Raw genomic sequence first — 10,018 nt, forward strand, 5'->3', positions numbered from 1 at the left:
AAAAGTTTTCAGAGATTTATTTAAAGACAACCCAGTTCTGACTGAGCTATACAGAAGGAAGTCAAACCTCAGAGGTTCAACGGGCCCTCAGACCTTCAGCTGGGAATGGCTCACTAAATCAACCAACAACTTCCAGAGAATCAGAATTTTACTTCAGCAGCTGTGTAGCTGGAGTATGTCCAAGAAAATACAACAAGCATAGACTCTAGTAGTTCCATCATGGCTTTATTAAGAGGTCATAACCACCTGCTGCCCTGCCTTGACACCCTCCCTCCCACTGAAGGTGGTATAAAGGAGAGTATTTGTTTCCCAGCAGACAATCCAGGTTCCTAATACATCTCTCCATCACCACCCCAGAGCTGCAACACCTCACCACTAAAACCTGGATACGGAGCACTCTGCAGCAGTCACAAGCATACAGAACAGTCCTGCTCCTGGTTTAGCACGAGAGCCAGAAGAGGCAAATACCTTCTAATCTCCACGGACTTTGCACCTTCAATCAAAGCATTTCCTATAATTTGGGAGTAGGCAAGACGTCAACTGAAACCCTCTGTGAAGTTGGTAAAGGTTAACATTGTACCTTCCAAAACAGAATAGGCACCCATATTTCAGAATAAGCACGTACTTCAACTTTCAACTCTTCAACTTTCAAACACACGCAAGAAAAACAAGCTGTAAAACACACACAGCTAACTCCTACAAGCATTAGCTTTCTCCTCTTCAAGGAAATCCTTCAATACTTAACTCCAGATAATCTTTTCTGCGGTGCAAGTTCTGATACCTTATTTTTGTAACAGCTGATCATTGACAACGCTTTTTTAAAACTGTTTTAGGCAGAGCACGCCTCAGTAAACAGCCAGGCACAGCATTCTGTTTACATTGGACAACATCTTTGGAAAGGTTTGTTCTTAGCTAGAAAATGAAGCCAGGAGTTATGCACTTTTCAGGCACTGCTCAGGTCTGTCATGTTTGTTTCTCTGGAGTCCCTTGGATTTGGGGCCAAAATTAATGTTTCTATCAGCCTGTGTAGTCCAAAATTGAAGCATGGTTCTATCAGCTTTCTGCCTCTTTTCTCAAATACGGGTTTATACTCAAACTCTGGTTAGTGACACAGAAATCAGTAGAAAATCCATCAAGTTTCTCAGCAAGTTCCCCACTCAGCTCCTTGACAAGCAGCAACGGGACAGCTGCAGAGCACGGCCTTCTGCCTCTTCAGTAATCTGCGTGGCGATCTGCAGGAACAGGACGCTTCAGGTCCCTTTTTGCAAGCTGCCAAGATACACCACAGGTGGCTAGGCAGCAGCTCTAATTGACTTCCTAAGGCTTCTGACCCACTGAAGATGCCAGCACGTTGTGTGTAAAGGGACTGGTGCATCTAAACTGAAGTATCCAAACTTCTGGCTCCTGATGCCTTCCTTGTGAAGTGAAACGGTAGGGGACCAATTAATTCAGAAGGCATCAAATATTCGTTCGTCAGAAGTCCATTTCACAGGCACAGTTGCCTGAATGCAGCATCCTCTTGCCATAGCCCATACTTTTTTTTTTTTAAAGCAAAGTTTGAAGAGACCACAACAGAATCGCGCCCTTCCACGAGGGTGGTGAAGCTCCTGTTCACTTTCTGTGCAATTTTACACTTCCTCATTCCTCCTGGCCCTCTGAAACTCTGTACCATGATTGTTGCTAGCTGTGTTGAATCCCTCAGTTACCAGAGAGGTGGCATTTATTCATCTTCCACAAGCTCTTGTAGAAGTTCGCAGCACCTGTCTTCTGTTCCGTTCCTTTTTTCCCTCTGCCAGTGATGAGCATCCACACATTCTGCCTCTGCCATAAGCCATTACACACTATACTGTGCACAGAAAATACAATTTCTTAACTAACCTACAAAGCTACTGCCTTCATTCTTCAGAGTTATAGGCTAGACCATTCCTCCCTCACCCCTTCTTCTTCCTGCAGAAACTCCTTTCTGTTAAGATCACCAAGCTTGCAATTTAAATTTTACTTGGAACAGAACATGAAATGCAATTAATGCATTACTTCAATTTTGACTTTCCCTAGGGGAATTTTTTTGCCCCCTTCATTAATATATTTATTGACAGTTTGGTTATTTTCTTCCACAAATGAATTCTAATCCTTCCAAATGCAAACCCTACTTACATTCCCCTGGGGTACTAGACTGGCACAGAAGCAGTGTGAGCAATGGAGGAGAGCTTCCATAAGAGACTTTCCATACATTAAGGCCCACAACAGACTGGTTTATGCATACAGCAGTGCACCACTGACCTCTGCTGGGTGAGTTTTTATTCAGAGCAGCCTCATGTTCAGGGTGATCATCGCTGAGTACGATCACAGACTCAAAGGCCATGGCAGCCGTTGCTGGAGGACACACCACAGGACTCCACTCTGCAGCTGTGTCACAGAGCACATGAAGCAGTAGCTTGAAGAATTTGTCTCAGTACCCATAAGGTCTTCAGAGAATGGTGAATTCATGTCCGTAAGAAAATACTGCCTCCTTTTAGAACCCACCCTTCAACAAGCTCCAGAGCATCTCTGTTGTACCGGACTGCCCAAGTCAACACTGTCCTGAGAACTGAACTGTTATTTGCTTCAAGATAAGGCACAAAATCTATAGCTAACAACTACTGAATCACAACTCACTGACCAGATCAGCAAGGGGAAGGGAAGAAGAGGCAACGCCAAAAATGCTTCTTCACAACTTCAGCCAGCCGCCTTTGCCCAAAAACCGGAGCCAGCACCACACTGCTATCTACTGCTGTCTGATAAACGAGGGAGTAGCTGGAGTGGAAAGAAAAACCAAAACCCCACACAAGCCCCATCACATCACCAGCCCCACAGATCTAGCCTGAGACACAACAGGTCAAGCTTGCAAACAAATGCCCCAACACTAGGACCAGCTTACTGTCTGCACACACAATGGCCAAATACTAAGCTGCTAATATTGAGTTGCAAGTGGCCATTTTAAAGTATTCACATCCAAATCCCCTCTTCCTGCTTTCCCCAAGCTGAATACAAGCATACAACTTACACAGTACAGGTTTCCTACCCAGAACAGCAGGACAAGCTGGTCCAGACATGAGATCCAGAGCTGCCAAATGCACTGTCTCGACAGAAATGTCTGTGTATTAAAGCAGGACAGTTGGTCATCTTCCTCTGGCAGTTTTGAAGAGGCAGAAAGCAAAGGACTCCAGGACAGCTAGTGCACAGCATAAAAGCATGGCAATGCATGCAAACCAATCTGACTTCTGAGATCTCCTGAAGGTTCACATGCACACACAGAGGCCTCAGGAAATCTCAAGTCCAGCTTGCACCTGCAGCAAAACTACTGCTTAGACCAGGTGAGGTTAACCTTGGCTTTGTGCAGCCAAACCTTGAAAGCCTTCAGGAATGGAAATTTCATCACCTTTACAGATAACCTGTTACTTCTGCATACCAGGCAAGCATCAACACCGTAACTGTTCTCAAAGCACAGCCTTTCTCATTGCAAAAGTCAGTCTTATTTAAAGCCTATATTCAAGCTGCCAAGGGGAACTGGCTGCCACACAGGAATGAGGAGAAAAAACAACATTTCTCTTTGGAGACTGTTTCAAATGGCTTCCAAACACTCAAGGAGAAAATGCCACGTCTACTTTCTACATCAAGAAACATTACATTGCTACAGACAGAAGCTTTTTTCCCCCCAATCACAGAACAAGGCAATGTATTTAGGTCTCCCAAACTTATGTCCTGTCTCATCAGCTGAGAAATAGGAAACTTTAAAAACTTTTAAAGTCCTTTTTGCATCTTGAAAATATCCTATTATTACAGATGGGGAAAGGACCCAAAGAGAATGGAAGCAGACACCGTTCCTAAAGGGACTTGGCTCTACAGCTTCCAAACGTAAGTTACTCAGCAAGAGCTCAGAGGATGGACAGGAGGAGTATATCACCTCCTGCACAAGACTGAGCAGACAAGCCCCAGAGCACCTCTTCACATCAGCACCACTGTTAAATCTCAGGAGATAGCTACGGCATATCTGAATGCAGAACTTCTGAGAAGTAGCATTACCAACCTGTCCTGTCTTCCAGTTCCTTAAAACAGCTCGGAAACTCTTTTCTTCCCCAGTGAAAAGGGTGGCTAGAGGAAGCTACCACTCTAGAACTGTTTCTGGAAAAAAATTAGACTAGTCTCAAACATCCCATCTTATTTTTCCATATAGAATTCATTCTACAGCTTCATTATCTTTTTATTACAGCATTTTACTGTGTTTTACCTATCTTTATCAGCTGTGTAATTATGTTTAGAACAACAGCACGGTAACTACTGGAAAAAAGTTTACATATTACAAGAGTCAAAGCGTTTTTGGGGGACATGCACTAGAGCATTTCCACACAGTATGTTCCAGGATTACTTCCAGGAACAGGGCACTACTTGTTTTTCTAATTCATTATTTTAAAACTCAACAACCTTGCATTCAAACCAGAATTACACTGACTCTGGAGAAAGCATACTGGATATGAAAATTTGCATTTTCCAAGGCAGGTTAATACAGGTTCTTTCTGTAGGTCAAGCAGGGCATAAAGCTGTTCGATGGTTTGTTTTCTTCTCCAGAAGAGGTTGTTCCATTAGAGCAGACACTGGTTAATAATGCTAATGGTACACCCAGTTCAGTCCAGTGTGCAGTCATTTTTTGTCAGGACACTGACTACCAAATGTGTATCAACAGGTAGGTAGGAAATCCACTACACCACGCTAAGCCTCAATAACCACACTCTCATTTCCTTTCTGCATCTGGTCTACTGGCATTGTGTCGACACATATTTCCGTTTGTGTCAGTAGATGCAAATTTCACAGTTTAGACTCATTTTTGACCAGTTGTTCTGAAAATCGTGACAGAGTACATTTCAGACTTTCCACAGATACATGCAGGTTCCCATCCTCGATGTAAGTCCCTCCCAGCCTCCATGCCAGTCCTGTTGCAAGTCCGCACACAACTGCTGCCCACCTACCGTTTTGTGAGAGTTGGATTCATTAGGTTAATGAATCCCAAAATGCCCCAGTGAAACACAGATTTTATAAATCCAGAATGAGTTACAAGTCAACGTACTAAAAGTCAATCATATTAACAAATTATTTCTACTCCTTGTAGAAGTGACTACTGCGTACCACTCAAATCCAATTTTGCTTGGTTCAGAAAAGCAGAACTAAGAAGTCCTCTGTATTCTCCAGTTTTTCTTTAATATGTAAAGTACATACAACTAAGTCATAGACTTTAAACTAAAATGGAACAAAACTCTTTCCAATGCTAAAGCTTAAAAAAAAATCACCAACAAAAAACAACTACCCAAACAAAGCCACACTCAACTAAATCTAAGAACTTTCCTAAATTATCAGCAATGCAGAGAGAATGGAAAGCACATCCCAGCAAATCCAGAGGAGCAACCACCAGCTGGCTTTGTCATACAGCTTCCATTGGCAGCCCCTGCTGCTCTCTTCTACAAGTCTTCATTACCTACTTAAGCTCCAGCAGTTACGGAAGTATTGTATCAGTAATCCAGATGGATTTACTACAGATTGTGTGCTGTGAAATCAGTGCCAAAAAAAGCTTGACTGCATTTTGATAGATACAATCATTAAAATACTGGTTGATGAAACTACATAGTTTGTGTTCTTGTCACAAAAAAAAAACAAACATACTTTTATTGAAATTAGACTTTTTAACTAAGGTGTTACAACAGCCAAGATACCTAAGTTAATTATAAGTTTAACTAAATACCTTATGTGAAAGGCAAAACTTGACTTGAACTCCTATGGAACAGCATGTGCAGGCACAGGACAGTACACTGACACACCCAAATGCCTCTCTACTCTACCACACACAATAATTTATGTTTTTCTTTTCCAAGCTGAAAACCTTGGAAGACTGCAGTTGTCATTCTGCTATTAGAAAAAGAAAAAAAAATTAGTTGAGTGCTAGCTTTAGTAATGCAGACCACAAGACTCCTCCCTTCTCCAGAAATCCAGAAGCTCATTATGGCTACTGCTATGACAGCAACTCTGCAAAAAAAATGGAAGTGCCATCATATAGGGTGCAGTAACAGAGGTGTTAGTCAAACCTAATGTCTATATTGAAAGTTTTGAGGAAATGATAAAAAAAATCACCACCACCACCACCAAAAAAAAAACCACACACACCTATAAGAGACAGATTTTCCCCCCCTCCTTCACTATCAAATTTTTGCCTAAAAAAAATCTGATTAGATATAACATACTGTCTCACATCTAAATTCGTACAACAGGGATAGTGTACAGAGGCTCCTGATGTCACTCTTCCTTGCTGTAAGCCTTGTTACCGAAAGCAACACACCGCAATCCCTTTTTAGGTACAAGTTAATCCCCATACTGGCTGCTGCACAGCAGCTAACATGTTACATTACAAGACAGCAAGAGGGGAGGGCTGAAACACTTAACTAGATGCTTATCAGGAAGCAACCTGAACTTCAGCATTAAATGCTGATATAGCAATATGAGGCTGTACACAGAACCCCCCTATCAATGTACACTCTCACATCCACAAGAACTAGACTTCCAGGACTGGCAAAAAAAAGTTGAGTAGAACCAGTCACTGTCCCTTCTAACATAAGAACTAGGGGCCAAACAAAGCACCTGAGGAGTCAGGTTCAATACAAACAAGACGAACAGCTCTTCACACAGAGAGCAGTAAACCCGCAGAACACAAAGTCCCTTGGCAAGGAGGCTGCAAAACGATTTACACAGGTTCAAGGCAAGGTTAAGAGAAATACTTGGAAGAAATATAGTTAAGAGTCACTCAGTACATAAGCAACTTCTAGGCACTGCAGGTCATGGGAAGGAGGGAGGGCAGACAGGCAGGACTTGAATTTGCAGCTCCGCATGTTTCCAAAGGCTTCAGCTGTAGTGCCACAGGGTTAACAGAAAAGGGTGAGGGGATTACTGTCTGAAGCAGTTTGACTGTTCTTATGTTCAAGTCCTCAAATTTGCAATTTATAAAGGTGCTTCCAAGCCTCTATTGTAACTGTTCAGTAGTTGTGTCTTTAACACAACTAGCCACCTCTTCTTCTAGGATGCTGAAATGTCACTTTAAGATATTTTCTTTTTAAATCTAGTTATAGAGAAGTGGTAATTGCAGTAGGTCTCTTTAGCAATCAGTATTAGCCTCTTTGAGTTCTGAAGAAGTCTTTGTAATCTTTCTATGCAAAAACTCCTATGTTCCTTTATTTTAAGCTTAGTCTATAGATAACCTAATCACGGAAGACGTGATTTCAAGAACTTGGATTTAAACTTAATGTTTTAAACCATTATTTAATTATTGAAGTGCTCTTCAGAAGTGTCATTGAGAGATTTAGAGGCACAGTTCTAATCTTAACAGGACTTGTACTTTTAAGTTAAAGCCTTCTTTAATGCTTAAAATCTATACTCTCTTGAATAGTAAGATGGGGCTGTTCATTCATAATTACATCCCACAGAAATCCCACAGATTCACTGCAATGTCAGTCATTTCAAGGCAGGTGACCTACCGTATGTTTTCCAGTGCACCTGTTAATTGTTGTTGTGCAATGTCATAAAGTTTCACTTTGAAGCCTCCAGCAGCAAACACCATGGCCCAGCTGCGACCAATGAGCCCACTGAAAAGGAAATAAATTTTAACCAATTAATAAAGTAGCATTTATCTGGGGTGGGGAAGGTCCAACAACAAGCACTGCAAGAACTAAAACAGAGTCCAGACTCTGCAATACTCGATCCAAAAATCAGTTACATGTTGATAAGAAACCAACCTCTCTCTGTAACAAAGCAATATCCTTTGCTAGTTGTGTAGCAGCTTCTCTGAGTGCTGGGAGAAAGATAAGAAAAAAAAAAGAGAAAAAGGACAGTGGAATTCTAAAGAGTAGGAGCTGCTACTCTGTCACACTAGATTCAAGTATTAACAGTTTTGTCAGCTGTAATCCTAACCTGGAACTGGTGCATGGAATCACATTATGGAGGGTTTGTTTTTTCATCTTTTTGAAACTCATTTGTTTAATTCAAAGTCTGAATATGGAGAGCAGCCCATTTGTCCATAAGTTCAAGACCCTGCTTCAGAGATAATCTGAGAAACCTAAGGCCCAGCTACTGCAATCATGGATCCTCTACAACTCAGGAAATGCTGTTAAGTGTGCAAAAAACAGGAGAAAAAAAAAAAAAAAAAAAGAACCACGTGCTTTTGATGCTACTTTTCCACCTACCCACATCTAGCATCACCCTTGCTTTTGGATGAAACATCCTACCATGTTGGAGGCCTGCAGAAGGAGTCTGCCCACATCTTGTGGTAAAGCCATATTACTTGTAGCCCATTATTAAGAAATATATAAAGGAAATGTACAGTAATTGATAATTTCATCACATCTATCAAAACAATGCAGGTTTTTTAACTTAACTAGCTTTATTTGCAGGCATTAGCCTCTTTAAACAGAAGTACTGAGATACAGTACAGCAAGATTAAGTAACATCACAAATAATTATAATCCTAACAGCAACAAGAACAGAACTCTCTATCCACGACTATTACTGGTGTTGATTTTCACATGCATTTCCTGACGTTTCTGAGATTGCTGTCCTTGTAACATTAAACTTAAGCAATGTCTGGAAAAATGAAAGGCAAGTAGGTCATCAGTAAATGATATGGGGGGTAAAAATTCAGAGATAAAGCAGCAGGCCAGATAAGAAAAGGAAGAGAAAACAGGAACGTGTTCAGCCTTTAGTTAAAGAAGAATAAAAATGGAACAAAACAGGAAGTTTCAGGAAACAGCAGGAATCAGTGGAAATAACTGGGGGTTGTGTGGGGGGTGAAACTGTGTATTTAGTGTTGTTAAACGAGAACTTAACGTCTATTTAAAATACATCATTTAAAAGAAAAAGCAAACATTTTCACTGCAGCAAGCCCAGATCTCAGCAGTTCTCGGGCAAACTACAGAGCAAGCACTTACAGGAAAGTAACATATGGGTCATTGTTTGTTAGCTATGATAACTTCCCAGCTAACAAATACTTCTAAACTACAAGCGTTTGGACCACATGAACCCCTAAATAAGTATATCTAAGCCACTAGTATCTTTATAAATATCACTCCTGTTGAATTGCACTTTTAAATGAACTTTCTCCCTTTAAAAATCAACATTTAATCAAATAATGTATTCTATTTTGATACTGATTTTCAGGATTATGTGATTTGTTTTCTTAGGCACTATCAAGCATACGAAGTCAGTGGTAGGCATCAGACTTGTGCGATGGAGCAGCAGTGCATGACAGCCGCATCCCAGGAGGATGCTGACATACTTGACCCCAAGACGTCCCTTTAGGACAGTCAGGCACTGTCATTTGGGGCCCGCTGCTGCAGCCTGTGGATCCAGACCTTCTCCCTTGGCCTTGGCCGGTATGGACGGTGGGTTTCTCCTTAGGCAGTAGCGCAGAGCCCGGCTCTCCGGACGCTTCTTTGTGCCAGCAGACACAGCGGGTTTCGTCGCTGGTGCGTGACAGCGGCCAGACACGTGCCTCCGACCTCGAGCTGCCTCGCTGCCAGCGTCGCCTCGCCAGGTTATTGCCCAAATCAACCAATTTTAGCTCAAGAGGACGAAGCGACACCTCCACAGCCAAACCCACCGCTGCATGCCCAACCGAGGGCCACCCCGCGGGCACACCGCGGGCTGCTCCCCACCCACGGGGGCAGCTTTTAAACCTCTCCCCGGCCTCCTGCGGGCTCCCAACCACACCGAGCACCGCAGCACCGAGCCGGAGAGAGCACCGAGAACCCGGCCGGCTGCGAGAGGCGCTGCCCCGCTGCCCCCCACCTGCTCCTTCCCCTTCACAGCCGGCTCCCGGAGTGCGGCAAGGGGAAGGAGAGGCCTCACCTGCCGATCACGGCAACCTGCGAGGACTCCATGCCCGCGGGGGACGCCACCGAGCAGCAGCCGCCACCACCGCCCCCGCCGCCGCCTTTAAGGCGCCCGCTCC

General features: G+C 42.9%; 1 protein-coding gene across 2 annotated transcripts in view; it reads right to left on the reverse strand.

Moving 5' to 3' along the window:
• Window positions 1-10,018, reverse strand: part of CRYL1 (crystallin lambda 1) — a 58,244-nt gene extending 48,226 nt beyond the window's left edge. For both annotated transcript variants that reach the window (XM_084306587.1, XM_084306586.1), the window contains exons 1-2: window positions 9,916-10,018; window positions 7,551-7,658 (exon numbers count right to left, since the gene is read on the reverse strand). In XM_084306587.1, coding sequence (XP_084162713.1) covers window positions 7,551-7,658; window positions 9,916-9,947 — 140 coding nt within the window. In that variant the 5' untranslated portion in view covers window positions 9,948-10,018. The remainder of the gene's footprint in view (window positions 1-7,550; window positions 7,659-9,915) is intronic.

This window comes from Netta rufina, assembly GCF_964035555.1.
Source record: "Netta rufina genome assembly, chromosome: 1".
Taxonomy (NCBI): domain Eukaryota; kingdom Metazoa; phylum Chordata; class Aves; order Anseriformes; family Anatidae; genus Netta; species Netta rufina.